We start from the raw sequence: 22,255 nt of genomic DNA, 5'->3' as shown, positions 1-22,255 counted from the left end.
CCTAACATCTTGAAACACAGAGTTGGGTCTACTCCTGAAAAGGGGCATGGCCTCAGAAAAAGAGGGCATGGCTTCGTGGGAATGTCTCTCTCGCTAACCACGCTCCCGTTTTCCATCATCTTGGGGGCATGTCCAGCGCATCATGAGCTGCTGGCATGTCCCCAGTCCATCTGTTTCCCGTGAATAGACGCTGTGCACATGCACACAGAATCTATTCACTGCAGAGCTGCGAGTGACAGGTGGCCTCCCAACTGCGAAAATTGTGACTGGCGGGAGGTATGCCTTAATTATGTTCTGTAAATTTAGCATATATTGCAAGTACTGTGACGCTAAACTTCGTGGCGTAAAGCAGGCGCGCACTGTAAACTGGTCTGTGTGCAAATCACCACAAGACTCTGGAGAGCTGCAAAAGTGTGTCTTTACTACATGCAAGTCATACTGAACAATGGCTTCAGCAGCACTTCCTGTGTAACAAAAACTTCCTGTACAACAAGTGATTAGCAATAATGCAATCCACAAACAGTATGCATTCCACACATATACTGTACTCCTGTTCTCTCCAGAAGCAAAGGAGGAGCATATGCATATCCTACCTTTGCTGAGCTGTATTCAATATTCATCTTTTAACAGAGCCAGCTCTTGAAGCTAAGAGAAATAGGTCTTTTTTTGGGTTGGATTTTGCACTTACATCCAACTCAGCATAAGCCCACCAGTGCGGAATGTCTAAGCAAAAGTGGAACTCAAATATTGTATACTGTATCTAGAACTTTGCATCTCTGCAATGCCCCACAACGATGCACATCACTAATTTGTATTTTACAAATGACTTATTCCCCACAGAAGATGTGCACTTCAGATTGCCTCAGAATTTGTTAAAATCTATTACTGTCTAAGAGGCTCCCTTCACACTTATGTCACCCACTTGTTTTTACCTTTCAAAAACAAATTGTAACTTGCTGCTGGTGTATATTACTCATATCCTGCTCATGCTAAAAATAAAACCCCTAACAACGTGACTTCTAAATAATTATTATTTGTATTATTATTTTCTAGTGTAATATTATTGCAAAGCAGGTTTCTGTGTTTACCTTTGACCTTAACTACATTATGTTAAGGTGCAGTCCAACTTACAGTAAAAGGGATATGAACTTCATGAAACCAAAATTATTTGTTTCCTCTATTTTGCCGGCAATCTTCAAAAGCAATTATGTGTATTATAAAGCAGTGCAGCCTATGTTCTCTTCAGACATCAAAGGCGAGTCTGAGAGAAGCCACTCTAAGCTGGAACTTTATTGATGTGACTTGTTTAGATTATACTAAAGATAATATGTCACACTTACTGTTCTGCAGATTCCTGAGGTTGGCTCTCTTCAGTCTCACCTTCATTATTTCTTTCTTTCTGAGTGGAGTCCTGAAAGAAAATCTGGTAGAACTGTATTGAGCATAAATTATCAATATTTTGAAGTTAATTAAAATGTCTGTCAAATAAAACAATAATTATGTAAAGCAAATGTGAAGGGTTGCACTGAACAGCAGTTTCTCATATGTAGCCCTTCAAAGTGGTGTCCTCAATAAATTACTATGAGAAATATGTAACATACACTAGTTTAAATGGAACACTTGTTATATCTTCCCACAATAACCCCTGAAATCTTCTCTGATATAGACATCTATATTTCCATATTACATGTCCATACTTTTCATCGCTCACTACATTAAGATTTTTGGAATACTATATTCTCTCTTCCTCATCTGTTGATGTCAGTACTAATTTACTAATAAATGTACTAATAATTTGAAACAATTTTTCATAATTTAAACCTATTTTATATCGTTACAAGATGAAGTTTCTTACTAATTATTTTACTAATTAGCAGGGGTGTAGCCAGAACTTTGTGGGCCCCATAGCAACATTTTGAAGGGGCCCCTGTCCTAATGCTTCTAGAGAGACACTTCTCTGCAGCAGTTGTTAATTTTATGCCCTATAACTATAATAGTGCCCTAGTTCATTTTCTGAACCATAGTAGAGCCTTATTTAATGTTATGCCCCATAATAGTGCCCTAGTTTCTTTTATGAATCGCAGTAGTGCTTAAGTTCACCGTATGTTACATTTCAGAGCTGCCCCTACACATTATGCCGCACAGTATCCCCAATTCAAATTATAATATATATTGCTCCCTGTTCATATTGTGCCTCATTACAGTGTCCCGGTTCACATTATATAACATTAAAATGCCCTCCAGTTCATTATATACCACACAACAATGAGCAGGTCCAAGGGCATACCTAGATATAATGCAGGCCCCAAGGAAAAAGTTTGAAGGACCCCTACGTACCACTCAATGGCGAAAATGTATATAACACATGTAACTTTGACAGGGAAGGTAGGCCCCTCTCAGCTCTGGGCTACATAGCAGCTGCACTGCCAATGTTAGCTACGCCCTTGTTAACTAGTATAGCAAATCCAACTAATTCTGGGTCCCCTCAGTCTCCAGCCCCTCCCACCCCCCACACACACACACACTTGACCTTACATCCCCACCCCTTCTCTGCTCTTTACATCCCCCTCCCCACGCTCTGTAATGGCTCAATCCTGATCCCACCCCAAACACAAGATTTTGGGAGGAACCCGATCCTTGGCGCTATACAAGACATTAAAAAATGAAGATTCTGGTGCAGCATACCTTTTCCGAAGGTGGTAAGTAAAATCGGCTGTCCACACTTATTCCAGTCATTTTTTAATGCTTTTGAAGGAACTGAAAAATACCTTGGTCAACTTGTCTTCTTGCAAACCAGTGCATTTTTTATTGTATTTTTATTGTGATTTAATTTTTGTGGCCATTGTATGGAAAAACTTTTGGTCTTGTTGGGAATAAAAAAAATTTCTGGACTGTATATGACCTCGTGGATATCTTCATTATTTGCTGATTGGGACTGGGACATCCCCTGAATCCACGTCAAACGAAAAGATACCTTTACATACTTTGAAACCCTCCAATTGAATCATGAGTGTGGTACGCTTGCTTTTGAAATCTACTATATACCAAAGATACCTTGATACGTCGACTATTACTTCCAGGGAGAGTGAGTGGGGTACGCCCATATACTTACCATTCATCACTTAGTAATCCCCCGTGGTTAAAGTGTGTATTCGGGTGTTATTAGCATTCATTGAATGACAGCCCTCTCTATGTGAAAAGGTTACACTGTCCTACACATTGGTGTGTTATTTTGTCTTTTATGCATACGACATCAACAACTTGGAGTGGAAATAGGACAGTTTGTAAATGGAATTTTCTGACTGGTCGAATTAAAAGATACCCTGATGTGCTTTATATCGTCTATTTCACTATGCTTATCCCTCTATGAAGCTCCTTGGAAGTTAAAGATACCTTTATGAGCTTACTCCTTTCTACACATCATAGGGAGTGGGGTACGCCTTCACGAGAAACTCATTATTAATCACAACATCACTTTATTTTTAAAGAAAATATGAACGTTTCATACCACTTTTTAATATCAATATATTTGTGAGTTACATTCTCACCACATTACTTTCTTATAGTATATCACAAAGCTTCACATTCTATAGACTGAGCTACACATTTGTATGTTTTGTATTTTTTATGTTCATCGCATCACTTGGCTTCAAACCCCACTCCCCGGGGACGTTTGAGAGAGAAAAGCAAGGAGAGAAACATTCGATTTACATTATTCTGAAAGGAACGTGGTGTGAATATCTTGCATAACAGTTTATAATATTTTATATTGTCTTGTATAGCACCCAGGATCGGGTTCCTTAAATCTTGTGTTTGTACAATTTATATGGGAATGTGGTGACATTCCGGGGAGGGAACCCAGTCCAAGGCTGCTTCCATTTGCGCCAGTGTAGCAGGAATTCTCTGACTTTGTTGTACCCTGATCCCACCCCCTCCGCAGCTTTGTCACAATATAGTTACTGGCCGTCACAGTATACTTACTGTGACGGCCAGTCCCCTCTCCCTCAGAAAGAGAGCCATTGGGGCATGCACCCAGGCTTCCACTGCCAGGGCCGCCATCAAGGGGGTGCTGGGGGCACAGCTGTCCCGGGCCCAGCCTCTCCGACAGAGAGAGGAGGACCCGGGATGCTCATGCAGCCACCTGCCTGCCCGCCGCCGTTCCGCTGTCGTCCCCGCTGTTCTGCCGCTGTCCTCCGACCCTACAGCAGCTCTGTATTGAAAACTACCCTCCCAAACTGGCCGCCGCCACAGAGGAGACAGTTATTCAAGATACTAGAGGAGCCCTCTAGTATCTTGAATAACTGTCTTCTCTGTGGCGGCGGCCACTTTGGGACGGACGTTTTCAATACAGCAGCAGGAGGACGGAGGAAAGTAGCAGAACAGTGGGGATGGAGGCGGGCAGGCAGAGGTATCAGCAACCCAGGCCCTACGGACAGCGCACATGTATGTATGCGTGCGCGCGTGTGTGTGTGTGTGTGTGTGTGTGTGTATATATAATACACACACGTGTTAACGGGTGCTATTCTACAGTGGGGGGGGGGGCCCTGCCTATTTTGTCAGTCCCCAGCCACGCAATTTCTGATGGCAGCCCTGTCCACTGCATGTGCATTGTGGAGACAGAACAGATCTGTTACAATTATTATGTAAATTTCAGACATTAAGGGGGAAATGTAATAGGGTGTGAGAATCAGAAAGTGAGAGATTTTGGGAGAGTTCTTCCTTTTTTAAAAGTGGAAATAATTTACATGGCAAAAGCAACCTGGCTTTACCATGTAAATGATTGCCACTTTTAAAAAAACAGGAGAACTCTTCCCAAACTCTCACTTTCTGATTCTCACACACTATTGCATTTCCTCCTAACTTTCCTAAACGATGTACATGCAAATTGTACTCTTTGTATTCTGCACAACTAGTGTTAACAATGTTTGGCCTGTTGTATCACACGTATTTGACCTTAGCAATGGATCAGCTTCTGCTATCATTTTATACAATGCACTTGATAAGTTATAGCTAGAAGCGGATTGTAAATCCTTCTAGAGAGGACAACCAAACTATTACACAAGTGTCCACCTGTAGATAATCATGGGAATGGCTACATCTGTTTTCAAGCTTTATGTGAAATTCTGCTAAAGGACTCCTTTTAATGACACTCCAGAACAAAAAAAATCATGCACTAGCCACAACAATGCAAAAATTGTATTTACTGTATACATGCAGGGGTGGATTGGCCATAGGGCTCACCGGAAAGATTCCTGGTAGACTGACGTGTCTGTGAAGCCTTTTTTGTGTGTTGTCATGTGGCCCCACCCTCCACATGACAGGCAGCCCTCCGCACTCTGTACACTGCATTGCCCCCATTCATGCTGTTATTCCATCTCTACAGTACAGTAACTCTGCCATCCAGTGATGCTGCCATGGCTACACGGTATGTTATATCTCTTGTGCTGCCCATGTCGGGCTACATTTAGTTCCCAATCTGCCCTAGGCTCCGAAACAACTGCAGCAAAATATGCATAGACAAGGAAGGCTGCAGTTCAGGCCTTATAAGGAGGGATCTCGCCCCCCTCAACAGACCCCACCCCCTCATCAGACCACGCACCTATTAGGGCTGCTTCCATGAATTTCCCGGGCTGATTTTCCATCCCAGTCAGGGGTGTCTTATGAGAGGAGGGGATTGTGTGCAGTCTTAGAGTGCCCCCCTTTCCTCATGCTGACTCATGTGCAGTGTAGACTATAGCAATGTGCCAGAGCCTTCTGTGCATGGACTAATCTCTAGGAAAATGGCACTATTACTGTGCATGTGCATATCGCCAGCGTCATTTTTCGGGAGATGTATTCAGCGGCAACTGCAAGGTGACTAAGGGTCTATTCATGTACAAAATGAAAAAATGAAGTGTTACATACATTGCATCAGTTCAATGCTGTATATAGCTTTGGTAAGTAGCAATTCATGTATACTCACCTTTCCGGCGATGTGATCCGGTATCCAGGGCTCTGGCAGTGATGTCCCCTCTGCGCAGAGTGGAGTCATCCGGCAGGTCCCTTCTATGCATGCGCCAACAGCTGTGCTGCAGAGACTGCTGGGAGGTCAAGGTGGTGGAGATAGCGCTGGGTGCCGGACAGAGAGCTTCCCTGCTGTTTCTGCACCAAAGTTCAGATTACACTGTCCTGATATGGTGAATCTGAACTCCATGGAGAAGCGGAAAACAGAGCTTTCCATTCCTTCATGAATCGCACTCACCATACAGAAGTATGATGATGAGACTCAGGCACGGAGCGGGGGCGCAACTGGAGAAGTCAGGTAGTCAGTAACTTCTCCATGGTAACTCGCTCTGTGAATAACCCAAAGCAGAGAAAAGCCCTGTTCTCCGGAAAACAGGACTTTTCTCTGCTACATGAATAGACCCATTAATGCAATGGGCGCAGGGTGTGCTCTGAGTGCAGCACTGAAACAAGCCCTGCTAACTTCACAGTGCCAGTGATCATATAAATATAGAATTTGACAGCATATAAGAACCACTTGGCCCACCCATTTTAATCTTTTGGAAATCTCAACCCTATTTGAGCCTTAGCTCTTTGTAAAGATATTCTGCTCTACTGTCTTAGTCTTTACCACCTCTAATGGGAGGCTATTCCACTCATCCACTAAACTTTCTGTTAAGTAATCTTCCCTCAAATTTCCCCTAAACCTTCCCCCCTCTAGTTTCAGTGCATGTCCTTGTGCTCTAATAGTTCTCTACATTTGAAGAACTGTACACTGTACTCTAGATGGGGCCGTGCCAATGACCTGGCATTATTACTTATTTTATTCTGCTGCTGATTCCTCTCCCTATGCAACCAAGCATCTGATTTGCCTCTCATTACATTGCTTACACCTGAAACAGTGGGGTATATTTACTAAGGTCCCGATTTTGACCGAGATGCCGTTTTTTCATCAAAGTGTCATCTCGGTAATTTACTAAGCAAAAATCACGGCAGTGATGAGGGCATTCGTAATATTTTGGAAGTCCTAGGAAAAAATCACGAATCAATACACCATCGGTCAAATACGCCTGCAATTTGCTAGAAATCGGGAATTTACTAAAAAGTGCAAAACACAAACACTGCCGACAATAGCCAAACACTGCCGTGATAAAATACAAATCGTGAAAAAATGCTAAAAAAAAAAAACAGACCTGCTTTTTTATCCCGTGTTTGTATAGGCATGCACGGATCCATGAGATCCGTGCATGTTTTTCAGTGGGAAAGGGGGTGAAATGTTCTAAATTTACAGAAAAAAAATTGCATGGGGTCTCCCCTCCTAAGGCAAACCAGCCTCGGGCTCTTTGAGCAGATCCTGGTTGCAGAAATATGGGAAAAAAATGGACAGGGGTTCCCCCATATTTAAGCAACCAGCATCAGGCTCTGCGCCTGGTCCTGGTTCCAAAAATACGGGGGACAAAAAGAGTAGGGGTCCCCCGTATTTTTGAAACCAGCACCGGGCTCCACTAGCTGGACAGATAATGCCACAGCCGGGGGTCACTTTTATACAGTGCCTTGCGGCCGTGGCATCAAATATCCAACTAGTCACCCCTGGCCGGGGTACCCTGGGGGAGTGGGGACCCCTTCAATCAAGGGGTCCCCCCCCCCAGCCACCCAAGGGCCAGGGGTGAAGCCCGAGGCTGTCCCCCCCATCCAATAGGCTGCGGATGGGGGGCTGATAGCCTTTGTTGAAAAGTGATTGATATTGTTTTTAGTAGCAGTACTACAAGGCCCAGCAAGCCTCCCCCGCAAGCTGGTACTTGGAGAACCACAAGTACCAGCATGCGGCGGAAAAATGGGCCCGCTGGTACCTGTAGTACTACTACTAAAAAATACCCCAAAAAAGACATTACACACACACCTTGAAAGTATAACTTTAATACATCCATCCACACCTCCATATACACATACTTACCTTATGTTCACACGAGGGTCGGTCCTCTTCTCCAGTAGAATCCATGGTGTACCTGTAGCAAAAAATTATACTCACATAATCCAGTGTTTTCGGCTCCTCGGTAAATCCTTTTGTAATCCACGTACTTGAAAAAATAAAAAAACGGGACACCCGACCACGAACTGAAAGGGGACCCATGTTTTCACATGGGCCCCCTTTCCCCGAATGCCAGAAACCCACTCTGACTGATGTCTAAGTGGGTTTCTTCAGCCAATCAGGGAGCGCCACGTTGTAGCACCCTCCTGATCGGCTGTGTGCTCCTGTACTGTATGACAGGCGGAACACGGCAGTGTTACAATGTAGCGCCTATGCGCTCCATTGTAACCAATGGTGGGAACTTTCAGGTCAGCGGTGAGGTCACTTTCGGTCAACCGCTGACCTGAAAGTTCCCACCATTGGTTACAATGGAGCGCATAGGCGCTACATTGTAACACTGCCGTGTTCCGCCTGTCATACAGTACAGGAGCACACAGCCGATCAGGAGGGTGCTACAACGTGGCGCTCCCTGATTGGCTGAAGAAACCCACTTAGACATCAGTCAGAGTGGGTTTCTGGCATTCGGGGAAAGGGGGCCCATGTGAAAACATGGGTCCCCTCTCAGTTCGTGGTCGGGTGTCCCGTTTCTTTATTTTTTCAAGTACGTGGATTACAAAAGGATTTACCGAGGAGCCGAAAACACTGGATTATGTGAGTATAATTTTTTCTACAGGTACACCATGGATTCTACTGGAGAAGAGGACCGACCCTCGTGTGAACATAAGGTAAGTATGTGTATATGGTGGTGTGTATGTATGTATTAAAGTTATACTTTCAAGGTGTGTGTGTAATGTCTTTTTTGGGGTATTTTTTTAGTAGTAGTACTACAGGTACCAGCGGGCCCGTTTTTCCGCCGCATGCTGGTACTTGTGGTTCTCCAAATACCAGCTTGCAGGGGAGGCTTGCTGGGCCTTGTAGTACTGCTACTAAAAACAATATCAATCACTTTTCAACAAAGGCTATCAGCCCCCCATCCGCAGCCTATTGGATGGGGGGGGGACACAGCCTCGGGCTTCACCCCTGGCCCTTGGGTGGCTGGGGGGGGGGGACCCCTTGATTGAAGGGGTCCCCACTCCCCCAGGGTACCCCGGCCAGGGGTGACTAGTGGGATATTTGATGCCACGGCCGCAAGGCACTGTATAAAAGTGACCCCCGGCTGTGGCATTATCTGTCCAGCTAGTGGAGCCCGGTGCTGGTTTCAAAAATACGGGGGACCCCTACTCTTTTTGTCCCCCGTATTTTTGGAACCAGGACCAGGCGCAGAGCCCGATGCTGGTTGCTTAAATATGGGGGAACCCCTGTCCATTTTTTCCCCATATTTCTGCAACCAGGATCGGCTCAAAGAGCCCGAGGCTGGTTTGCCTTAGGAGGGGGGACCCCACGCAATTTTTTTTTTTACATTTAAACTTTATTTATTTTTTTTAAACAAAGTGCACAATGAAGCCCAGCACGGATCTCTCAGATCCGGCCGATATTCATTGTATTAAAGTCGGCAGTGTTTTACAAGTCACTCACGTAAAACACTGCCTAAAAAAACGAATGACATCGACATCGGAAAACCCGAAAATGCAGAATACGGCAGCTTAGTAAATTAGTCGTAATAAATTCAAAAAGTTGCAGTTTTACACTTTCGATGTCATTCGTGATTATTCTCCCACCAAATCGGGAGAATTACGAATGTTAGTAAATATACCCCAGTGACTCCTAGATCTCTTTTCTCCTCAGTAGTTATCATTACAGTGCCATTAATACTATATATAGCCTTTGAGTTTTTGAGACACAAGTGCATGATTTTGCCATTTTTTGAGGCATTAAACTGTAATTTCCACATTATTGCAAATTCCTCAAGTTTACCTAAATACTCAATAATTTGTTTTACCCCTTTGTGTGTGTCTACCTTGTTTGGCTAAGTTAACTGTGGTCATAATGTAAATTAGTGGCTGTACTGTGTGGCACAATGTGAATAAGGGGCACTACCCGTGATGTAACTATCATGGTTACAGGGGGTGCAGCTGCTATGGGTCCTGGGCTGCTTCCAATGCCCGCTGCTCCCACTATACCCCCAGCCGTCGGACATAACAGCCCCCAACAATAGCACCCCCACAGGCTGCAGCTGCGGGGAATGCAGCAAAGGGTCCCCCACATTGCAGCAAACTTTGCTTCAGCCTGGCCAGCTCTCAGCAGAAGGGCAGGGCAGTGCCACGATTTGCGGGTATTTAAGGGGCGGAGTCTAACGCAGTGAAGTGAACTACTGTGTAGCATAATGTGAATAACGGACACTACTGTGTGACACAGTGTGAATAAGGGGCTCTACTGTAGCATAATGTGAATGAGGCGGATTACTTTGCGGCATAATGTGATAAGTGGCACTACTGTGTAACATAATATGAATAAGGAACACTAGTGTGTGGCATAATGCGAATAAGGCACTCTACTGTGGCATTATGTGAATAAGGGGCACTACTGTTTGACATATCTTGAATAAGGGGCACTACTGCGTAGTATAATGTGAATAAAGGGTCCTACTGTGTGGCATAATGTGAATAAGGGGCTCTACTGTGTGGCATAAAGTGATAAGGGGCTCAACCATGACATGTTCCATTCAGATACATTCACAGAATTCAATCAATTTTCATTTATATTCAGTAATAGGACTTCTCCTTCTGGGTATAATATCAACAGTCTCATGTTTGATTGCTGCCCTTCCACTACATTTATCATTGACAGTCAGGCTGATAGTGGGCTAAGTTCTGGCAGGAATAATAATAATACTAATTCTATTTTATATAGCACTTTTTCTCCAACAGAACTCATGGCACTATACAGACATCAAAAACAATGCACATAATACATAAGATTTTAGTAACAGAGCAATAGGCAAACCACACAGCCATAATAAAGAAAATGTAGAGCACAAAATAAACATAATGCACGATGCAGGCATTTTGGGTAATAACATCCACGGGTTGAATATTCCTACCTTACAAGGAGATGTGGTCATGTGACCGCCGCTCATGATCCCAGCGGTCAAAGGTAACAGGGCCCAAATGTATTAAGCCTTAAAAAGTGATAAAGTGGAGACTGAACTAAAATAACTATAGACCAAGTCTATTAAACAATTGGCCGGGCACAGGCAATGTGACATGTGAGCCTGGTTTAACACAAATGCTCTCATTGAGAGCAGAAAGGTATTGGTCAGTTGGGTGAATGTGGGTATCACAGATTGCACACACCTACCATGTAACCAGCCCCTCCAGCTGAAGGAGAGTCTAAAACTGGGTAAGAGATGGTGGACATCACCAACCTATAACTGAATTAAATGTATGGTTTTCTCTAGCACAAAGATAGAGAAAATTTAAAACATGACGCTCTGACAAGAGCATGTATTCATCTTTTTTTGCAAATATAAAAAAAAGGAGGGGGCTAGCACATATAAACATGCATGTGAAGACAGGGAAGTGCGGTGAGCTAAATGGCTCAGGAGGCACTGGCTAACCCCAGAGCCAGAATTCCATGCAATATATGAGCCAAAGCGTACATCTGGGCATTATACACAGGAGCAGCAGTATAAACTCCTGGGAATTTGGTGAGTTTTGATCAGAGATGTGCTAAAAAGATAATCAGGTGAGGCACTGCTTCATTTTCCATAGACTTTTTACTCCAGAGATTGGGCTATAAAAATTAGAATAATGCAAAGAAGATATTTCAAACAAATTATTAGTATTTTTCATATACTTTATTTAATCAAAACTCTGGTTTAAACATAAGTATGACAGGAAAGGCTCTGTCTCACCTGCCTCACCCCACTGTGTGAAGATGTATGTAATATATGTGCTGGCTGTGTATCCGGGCTCAGCGGCGGTGCTCTATATCACAGCCCTGTGCAGAACCAGGGACTCGCTATTAAGCTTCACTCTCCTAAGCCTGCCCCCAGACTATCATTGGCTAGATTCACAAGAGTCTGGGGACGGTGGGGGGGGGGGGGGGGGGGGGGTGTAGTTGCCTCTGTTTGCCATCTGTAGCGATCACACAAAGGCAGGTGGTTTCTGTCACAGATGATAGCAATTGGCAGACTTACATAACTGACCCCAAGTAGGTTAATCAAGTAGTAATCTATTCTAGTTCAGATGCCCCTTTGGTCTTTCTTTCTTTGCGCCCCTCTGACAGCTGGAGCCCGGCAGCAAATGCCTCTGTTGTCTCTGGGACTTATGCCACTGTGTGGAACATGCACCTTTAATATTTATCAACACTATCAAGATATTATTCTCTCTTATTACACTTCATTATACATAGGGTAATGTGATATTAGCATGTACGCTGACATTGTGTAGCTACATTGCTATGCTATCTCTATACTTTTTCTATTCCATCTCTTCATTATCATGAGGCACAAGAATAATAAACACTTGCTATGTCCGACATACGCCTGCTGCATAAGTTATTCATTAATACAGTTTGCAAGATGATAAAGCAATACCTGTGTGCTTGAAATGCTCTCTGGTTCTCCATTATCTGCTGTCTCCCTAAGTAAAGCAAATATTTCACAAGTTCAGTGCATGTAGGAGATATCCAAATCATTAGATTATAGACTAGTATCATTTTAAGTCTTTTGGTCAATAGTTGTGTATGTTACTTTTGCAACTAAGGCTAATGGTAATTTCCAAAAGTACAAAACTGCAGCCCTGTATAAAGCACACACCCTTTTGTGATGCGGTACATTTGCATGAAAACAGGTGCAAGAAGGACATGCATTTTACAACTAATTCAGATTTGTACATAATGCCAATGTTCACACAGTTGAGCGAATAGCGGTAGACCGTGCATGTACCATGATCGCACAGCGCACACGATAAGGTACTTTTGCAATGCTACGCGCAGTGAGAATTTCAACGCAGAGTGATTGACTGGAAGGGACAGTTTGTGGAAGGTAATAGTGAGTGGCGGTAAAAATGCAGGTGTGTCAGGAACGTTTGCAGATCTGTATGTGCATAGAGATTCGATCGTATAGACAGAGAAACCAAACGCCAGCGTTGCTACTGCTGTGGCCAGTTTGCATAGTCAAAGACTCACTCAGGGAGTTGATGTTCATCGTTATTGCGTCAGCAGTGGCATCGGAAGGCAGGTGCGGGGGGTGCGGCCCACACCCGGGTGTCCTCCTCTGAAGGGGTTACACCAAAGTGCCAACTCTTCTGCAGTGACAGGAGCCGAGTGCTGCAGTGAGATAAACCCCTGCAGCACTCGGCTCCTGTCACAGATAAGAGCCGGCACTGCACGCTGAGCAGTCTCCGAGGGTAGCCAGCATCTTCGGGGAAGCTGGACATGCCCCCGGAGCACAGAGAGAAAAAAGAAAAAAAATCTGCAAGACCACGCCCCCTTTCTGCTTAGGTCACGCCCCCTTTTCGGACTCCCACTGGAGGGGGGGTTATAATACAGAGTGCGCTCCAGGTGTCACCACACCCAGTGACGCCTCTGTGCGTCAATGCTGCGTATGTGTACACAGTTGCTGAGGACTTTGTGATGGCTTCCGGTGGGCATCTATATTCTTCTCTGGGTGGCAGCTTCACTTGCGATGATTAGCAAGTCTGTAGGCTGGAAAATGGCAGCTGTGTAGGCTTGTGTGTCAGGAACTGGTGCAGAATCCGGAATTTGGGATCAGGTACCAAGTGGTTGACGTTACCCAGAACAGAGGCGCGGAATCTAACACGCCGGGAGGTTTTCACCAGGAAACCCCACAAGGGGATATGGGCTTTGCGGCTCCCAACGTGCAGGTCGCAGCCCCCTGTCTGGGTCACTTGATGCCTGAACTGGACTAGAGTTATGGTAGAGGTGTTGTATATGACAAACCGCAGGGATACGCAGGAACAAACAGGAACTGGAGAAGGTGGCAGGGTACACACGGTCAGATGGTACACTGGGGCCGTGGAGATGGAACAGCAGCAGGAACTCTAGGAGAGACACAGGAGGTAGCGGCACACGGACGGACTGGGGTGCAGACACTTGCAGACAGGGTAACGGCAGTCGGAAGACTAAGGTCGTCAGCAAGATGACGAAGCTGGAATTCAATGCAGGAACAAGGCAAAACCCACTGGACAGATGAACTGAGAACAGAGAGGAACCAGAGAGCAGAACACTGCATGAAGTAGCTATAACTGGCAAAGCCTCTTGGGATTGAGAGGCTTAAAAGAACAGGCTGGACCAATCAGCTGTGAGCACCAGACAGGCCCCCAGTAATTGATATAACATGCAGCTGCAGTGCAGACTGAGCAGGCTGACAAGCTGAATAGTAGTTTTCAGGTAACCAGCTGTAATTACAGAATCCAGACACCTGTGAAGTCAGTTGCTGAGTGCAGGAGCTGAGGCACTGGGAGACAACTATGCAGGAGCTAGCTGTGACCTCTAGTTCCACAAACTGAAGCAAAGGTAAATCATAACAATAACTAACAAAACATGAGTGCTCAGGATTGTAACAGTGTGTACAGACAGGAATTAGGCCCTAAGACTGCACTATTTCTGGGGATACAAAAGCTTCCATATTGTGATGACATGAGCTTAGGGCAGAGGTTCTCAAACTCGGTCCTCGGGGGCACACACAGTGCATGTTTTGCAGGTAACCCAGCAGGTGCACAGGTGTATTAATTACTCACTGACACATTTTAAAAGGTCCACAGGTGGAGCTAATTATTTCACTTGCGATTCTGTGAGGAGACCTGCAAAACATGCACTGTGTGTGCCCCCGAGGACCGAGTTTGAGAACCTCTGGCTTAGGGTATCGGGGAATGTCTGAATACTGGCTAGGTGAACTCATGCAATTTGTATTGCACCATTTAATAATGAATGACCTTCTGTTTGCTTTATAAGATATTTAAAAGAGTATCCAGGGGTAAAAAAAAAAAGTGCATGTTGCAGCCATTTTTGGACTACAAAAGAACTGTTCAGTGGGATGCATTTTGTATCAACTAGGGGCACCTTGTATGGAAAGGGCATTGTTATGCTGTTACAACAATACTGAAGCACACAAAACTGACACAGAATAAGGACGGCCCCAATGTGCCTTTATCATTTTGTACGAAAGCAATAATAGTTACTGTGACAGGACGGTACCGTACGAAAGCACTCGCCGCTTTCGCGTCCCGTTGGCTGCGCACAGAATGGAAGGTCAAGCCACACGAGGCCTGACCACATAGGGGATTCCCGCTTACCGTCAGTAACCGCCTGTTACTGACTCCACCCACTGTGCTGTGGGCGGGTTCTCGCTGCCACCACCAAACTCCTAACCTGCCGTGGCGTTTGGAACCATGGTTCTGCTCTGTATGTGCCGACGCACTGCCTTACCACAGCTGTGTGGTGCTGACGAATCCCCACTAGCCACTTGCTAGGCCTCTACCGGTAGCTGGCGGAAGGCGGAGCTTGGAGACGCTAGGTACTTCCCTGGACAGCCGGAGGACGGGGCTAGGTTTGGCCTAACCATGTTGGTCACAAGATGAAGCAGTCTTCTTGAGGCAAAGAAGTTTATTGCTCAATAACCTTTAAAAAGGCTCCTCCCTATTGCTAGGGGTAACAGCATACAATCAGATGTTTTCAGCAGAATAAGATGGAATAATACACTCTCCTATGGGCCAACTGCCCTCCTTTTATCCCTCTCCAAGACCCCTTACCACAGGGGGTAAGCCAGCCCTGTGGTGCACAACCAATCAATGTTTACCCATGAGCTGTGCATGCCTTGGTCTCATGCACGGCTAACATTGTCCCCTATGGACAGTGGGGAGTGGTCGGTCTCCTTTGACTCTCCCACCTTGGAGAATCAGGATACTCCCCGGTGCCGTTCAGTCTGGCTGGGGGAAAGTTTTCCCTCCTAAACTGACTTCCAGAAACCTGCCCGGGACCCAGCCCACTGGCTGCAGCCTGGATTTGGGCTCCAGAGCTGGGCAGCCTGGCTCCCCGGTCCAGGTCTCTTGGCCACTACGGGTGTTCTCCATGGAGCTCCAAGAAACCACTCAGCTTGTTTCATAGCTGAGCTGCGTCTCTCTCCCCCTGTGCCCCTTGGAAGTGTGAGGCTGGATGGGAAAGCATTCCGTTTTTGGGGAAAAGGTCTGGGAGAATCCATCAGCCTGCACAGCCATGGATTCCCCCCTCCTGGGACACACAACCAAGTAAGTGCAATTTACCTTTAAATACATTACATTTAAATCACACTGTACATGTTATACATTTCAATACACTCTGAGCCTGCACAGGCTCCACATACCTAGGCACTGCAGTGCCTTACAACACACTGTACTTTCTACATTTAAACAATGTCTGGTTTGTGGAATACTGTCTGTGCTGGCTCCCCTAGCCCTGCAGCCTGGCTGCTAGGGCTCTCTCAGTGCTGGAGGTATGGGGCTGGCTTCCCCCCATCCTCCAGCCTGCCTGTAATGCCTGCCACTGGGGTCCAGGGAGCTGGCTCTCCCTGTCCCCCCAGTGGGGCACTCGCTTTGTGGCCTCGCTGCACGCAGCGGCGCACCCCCCTGTACTGAAGCCCGGCGGCCCGGGACACTTGTCCCGGCCGCCGTGACTCTGGCTCTGTTGCAGAGCTGAGGCGCCGGGAGCGTAGCTCCCGGACCCCAGCGCTCATCAGCCTGCTCGCCAGCCTAATTGCACCCACGCCGCTAGGGAGCCGGCTAGCCCGGTCCCCGTGTGCGGTGCACCCCCCTTGCCGCCCGGCAGCCCGGGACGTTCGTCCCGGCTGCCGCGGCTGGCCACCCGTGCTGGGCTGAGGCGCCGGGAGCAGAGCTCCCGGCCCCCAGCGGCGACACATACAGAGAGCACTGCAGCGGGAGCCGAGCTCCCAGCAGCAGCGCTCACCCTTCTCCCCGGAGCGCACACAGTTGGTGCGCCCGAGGTTGCACTGACCACTGCCGGGAGCGGAGCTCCCGGACTCCAGCGGTCGGCGGCTGTCCTCTCCCCCGGCGTGCACACTCTGCTGAGCGCGCCGGGGGCTGTCCTCACTGCCGTGGTCTCCGGAGGGGTCCGGGACCACGGCACAGTTAAAAATACATTTTTTAACATTAATAAAACACGGCGCCTAGCGCCCACAATATGTTTTTAAATCTGGCGCCAAGCGCCCATTCTCTTTTGAAATGGCGCCGGGCACTAGGGGTTAACCCCTTCAGTGCTGCGGCGGCCATTTCCCTCGTGGCTGGGGCTCTCCGGCCACAGTTACAATTAATAAAGAGGGTGAAGGAATGTTTTTACTTTATCTGTCCTGGAATTTGTTATGTACTAATGGAGTTATTCAGTATGGATTGCAGATTCTGCTAAAAAGCAAAAAATGCATCTTATTCGCATTGTTATACGAATAGGATACACGAGCAGCTTACGCTGAATAAAATTATATGCAGAATGCCTATATTCTGTGTGTGACCGCGAACAATGGTATTTTGCAGCATGTGCCACTATTCCTACAGAACGTGAAACATACCTCCCAACATGACCCTCTCCAGGAGGGACACAAAGCTCTTCTCCTGCACTTCCCTCTTAATTTATGATTGCCGTCACCTGTGCTGAAACAGTTTCTTATGCATTAACCTGTTCAACACAAGTGCCGGCAATCATACATTAAGAAAAAAGTCCAGAAGCAGAGCATTGTGTTTCTCCTGGAGAGGGTCATGTTGGGAGGTATGCGTGAAATAGGCCCCCGATGCATATATAGTTCCCCCACAGGCATTTTAAATGCAAATGGGGCGTGGCCTCGTGGAGGAGGCGTGGCTTTGTGGGAAGCCTTTGTTTACTTCAGTTTAAGAGATTGGCCTCATGGTGAGGGGAGGGGCGTGGCCTTGTGGTAACCCAGGTTACATTACTCTGTGGGCAGCCCAGCACCTTTATCACATCTATCATCCATCTATCATTTGTCCATCAACCCAGTGTTATGCAAATTCTTGAAAATAAAAATGTTGTGTTATTATTGCAACTGTTTTTTTTCTTACTGTTTATTTTCATGTTGAATCACTTTTTCTTTCATCTCACTCAGACAGTCTTGAGCTTCGGACAGCTGGTCTCGTATTTTCTCCAGTTGAAGTTTCAAATCCTGGTTTGTGCGTTTCAGCTTTTCATTCTCTGATTTTGTTACCTGCTCTGTGCTTTGTAGATTATGTAGCTCTCTTTCCAGCTGTAGGTAGAATAACAAAATATTCTAGCACATGGCATAAAGCACCAACATGACTTGCATATGCCAAGGGCACATTGGTCTCTAAATAAACAAATACTGTAGGCTTATATAATTATTATTATTATTATTATTATTATTATTTTCAGTTTCTTATATAGCGCATCTTATTCCATTGCTATTTACAATTGGAACATCAGTAATAGAACAAAACTGGTTAATAACAAAGAGACTTAGAGGTAATGTAGTTTGTGGCTTATGTAGGCAATGAATATTAATTAAAACCAAATATCAATATCACTAATTAACATATTTGAAGACTGAAACTCTTCATATAAAGTAATGCCAATGGTGAGAAAAATATTTGTGGGATATTCCACCAAAACAGTCGTTTTGGGGGCAAATCCTGAAATATTAAGTACCCCGCGAATGCACCATGGAGGGAGTATAACAGATATCTCCATATCATATAATAGTTGGATGGTGATAAAAAAAAAAACTACAGTAAAACTGATAACGTGCAGTATTGTGATCACAGAGCAATATCTCCAATCTGTAATAAATACACATTTTTAGTTTGAAAACAAAGTGCTCCTACTTTTCCCTTGCTTAGTGTTGTTTTATTTAGCCACAAATAGACACCATTTGAAAAAAAAGTGTCCGCCGTGTAATCAAGACGTGTAATCTAACCGAAACACTTGTGTAATGTTTGCAGAGAAAAGCATCCTCTTTCCAGCAGAATTTTCATTTATATCTCAATTAGTATATACCTTTCTTTCAATACAATGTTTTATTCTTAAATCTACTTTTACAATTCCCATAATACATTACATCAGTGGTTTCCAAACTTTTTTGAATCACGGCGCCCTAGAATATTAGAATTTTTTGCTTCTGTTTGACCACATATTTTATGACTGGCAGCCACCAGCACTGGTTTTCCTATTATATTGACCATGAATAATTTGAATTGATCCTGGACCACCAACCCAGGGCACCCCTGCAAATGTCCCGAGGCACCCCAGGGAGCCACGGCACACAGTTTGGGAACCTCTGCATTACATATAGTTTAAATTTATTATGTGCTGATCTCTTACCTCATTTTGAACAGAAACCAGCTGATGTACCTCTTTATTTTTCACGTCTATCACAGTTTTCATTTCTTGATTGTGGATACTGCTCCGGACATGACTCTAGTCAGGAAATCATCAACACTATTACGATACAGTTGATAAGGTTTGTAGAACACACTTGTGAAGGGTCATCCTATAAATCTCATCATTTACCCAGTGGAGTTTGCCAGAACATAGACACTGATGCTAAAAATGTGGTTAATATGTTAATTGTCTTAAAATAATGGGGCAAGCAAACATAAATCATCCTATAGAAGCTACTGACAGCTCATTGTATTGTATTGACAGATGATGACACAAACTAACATGTGCATGATTCACAATTGTGAGGAGGAGGAGGAGGAGGCACTGTAAACCGAAACAGGAACCGGAAGTGTAATCGAACGTGCACGTGGGGTAGGAAGGTCGGAAGCGCGGGAGGAGGGGTGTGCGGAGGTGCCGGAGAAGGGGGGCTGGATCGGGTCAGTCAGGTACTGGGTACCGGAGGGGGGTAGAGGGTGCGCCGGTGAGGGGACCAGAGCAGAGCGCGCAGCAATAGTAACAGCTGCCGCTACCGCTCTCTGTGGAAGTTGAGTGGGGCTGCATTTTTAGTGAGGTGCTGTAAATTGAGTGACTGTGAGAGGCTAAGACTTTGTGTGTGTAAGGGGCTAAGACTTTGTGTGTGTGAGGGGCTAAGACTTTGTGTGTGTGAGAGGCTAAGACTTTGTGTGTGTGAGGGGCTAAGACTTTGTGTGCGTGAGGGGCTAAGACTTTGTGTATGTGAGGGGCTAAGACTTTGCGTGTGTGTGAGGGGCTAAGATTTTGAGTGTGTGAGGGGCAGAGATTCTGAGTGTGTGTGTGTGTGTGGGGCTGAGTTTTTGGGCGCGTGGGGCTGCATGTTTTGTTTTTGTCTTGCTTTTGTTTTGTTTTTTGTGTGTGTGTGTACTAGGTACTGCCCGGTGAAGCTGCTGCAAATTGCTGCCAACACAGCCAGCCTGTGGGGTCAGAACCTACTGCTGAGCTGCACAAGGGGACAGAGTTTGCTGCTGCAGCCATCAGAGGAGAGGACGGAGTAAGCTGCCATTGCTGCTGCCATTGGGGGTGCCAGGGACTACTGCTGCATAAAAGAGGAGGTTCAAGGGGCGCACAAGGATAGATAAGTATAAGCCGAACTTCAGTATTGTATAAGTGAGTGGTTTTTTTTTTTTTTTTTTTTCAATGACTGTCCTACTGTTGTATATTTTTCTAGTCACAGCTAGGCTATAGTACTGTATTGCATTGCTTGAATTGTTTTGCTTCTTCATTTTCTTGTGAAGGTAACAGGGAGTTAGACCTTACAAGCAATATGGGTGGGGCTGAGATTGGGGATCTCACTCAGTGCATGTCATGCATGATGTACGCGTACCTGGAGCAACCGTCCCAGTGTAATTACATCTGCACGAGATGTGTTCGAATGGTTGCCCTGGAAGCCCAGGTAACTGATCTAGAGCAAACTGTTACGTGGCTGAGGGAGATTCACATTCTCGAGCAAGGCTTAGATAGAACGGTGGAGGAGTTGCGGGAGGGGTCACCGGTAGATGAGGAAGACCAGGCAGCAAGCTGGGTCACAGTTAGAAGGAAGAAAAATAGGGGGAGGCTCGACATCTCTGAACGACCAAACCCAAATAAATTTGTCCGATTGGATGAGGATTCGGTGGATGGTAGTGAGGAAATGATGGTGCCGGAGGAGATTTTTCCTTCTAGCAACCAGAGGAGCGATCCCTCTGGCGCAGTTGGGAAAAAAGATAGTGTGGTACCTAGTCAGATTGTGGTAGTAGGGGATTCCATTATCAGGAAGACAGATAGGGCAATCTGCTACCGGGACCGTGATCGCCGTACAGTCTGTTGTTTCCCAGGTGCTCGGGTGAGTCACATTGCAAACCGGGTAGATAGATTGTTGGGAGGGGCTGGGAGTGACCCGGTGGTCTTGGTGCACGTTGGCACCAACGACAAAGTTAGTGGAAGGTGGGATGTCCTTTAGAAAAACTATAGGGACTTAGGCAAGAAACATAAGGCAAGGACATCTAAGGTAATATTGTCCGAAATATTACCCATGCCACGCACTAGCCCAGGGAGGCAGAGGGAGATTAGGGAGGTTAATGTGTGGCTTAGGGATTGGTGCAGGAACGAGGGGTTTGTGTTCTCAGTCAGGCGCCATCTTTTTTGTCGTGATGGATTGCACATGAATGAGGAGGGGACAGCGGTGCTGGGGGGAAGGATGTTTAGAATGTTGGAGGAGATTTTAAACTAGGTGCCTGGGGGGAGGGTTTAGCAAGAAATTATGGGTCATCCAGTGAGAATAGCAGGGATGGCGTTAGTGAACAAAATGGGGTAGAGTAGGGGGGAGGGAAAGAGCAGCTGGCAAACGAACTTACATGGGTATTAAAACAGGTTTTAGCATAACCCTAACTAACGACGAGTACGGGTCACTGTCGCTGCATGAAGAGAATGATGTCCTTAGCACAAGGCGAAATACTTATCTAAACTGTATGTATGTAAACGCTAGAAGCCTCACAGGTAAAAAGGGGGAACTAGAAATTCTTGCAGCAAGCAAACAGTATGATATTATAGGCATTACTGAAACCTGGTGGGACGAAACTCACGACTGGACAGTTAATCTAGAGGGTTATACGCTGTTCAGGAGAGACAGACATAATAAACGGGGAGGCGGGGAGGAGGGGTATGTCTTTACGTAAAGCCATTTTTAAAACCTGATATACGGGAAGATATTCAAGAGGGGACTGTAATTTCTGCTGAGATGTTATGGGTAGAAATAACATGCGGGGGTAAAGGAATAAAAAAGTTAGCATTGGGGTTATGCTACAGGCCGCCTGGTATTAATGTGTCTGATGAGGAATTGTTACTGAAACAAACTGAAAGAGCAGCAGGATTAGGTGACATAGTAGTGATGGGAGATTTTAACTATCCAGAGATAAACTGGAAAAATTATTC

The 22,255-nt window shown here is 45.6% G+C and overlaps 1 protein-coding gene across 1 annotated transcript in view; it reads right to left on the bottom strand.

Moving 5' to 3' along the window:
* LOC135049799 (EF-hand calcium-binding domain-containing protein 4B-like) overlaps positions 1-22,255 on the bottom strand; it is a 227,427-nt gene that overhangs the window by 82,543 nt on the left and 122,629 nt on the right. The window contains exons 7-10 of the mRNA XM_063955674.1: positions 19,250-19,345; positions 17,977-18,158; positions 12,489-12,534; positions 1,341-1,432 (exon numbers count right to left, since the gene is read on the bottom strand). Of these exons, the coding sequence (XP_063811744.1) occupies positions 1,341-1,432; positions 12,489-12,534; positions 17,977-18,158; positions 19,250-19,345 (416 nt within the window). The remainder of the gene's footprint in view (positions 1-1,340; positions 1,433-12,488; positions 12,535-17,976; positions 18,159-19,249; positions 19,346-22,255) is intronic.

This window comes from Pseudophryne corroboree, chromosome 2 (genome assembly GCF_028390025.1).
Source record: "Pseudophryne corroboree isolate aPseCor3 chromosome 2, aPseCor3.hap2, whole genome shotgun sequence".
NCBI lineage: Eukaryota > Metazoa > Chordata > Amphibia > Anura > Myobatrachidae > Pseudophryne > Pseudophryne corroboree.
This window is presented reverse-complemented; position numbering and strand designations above follow the sequence as displayed.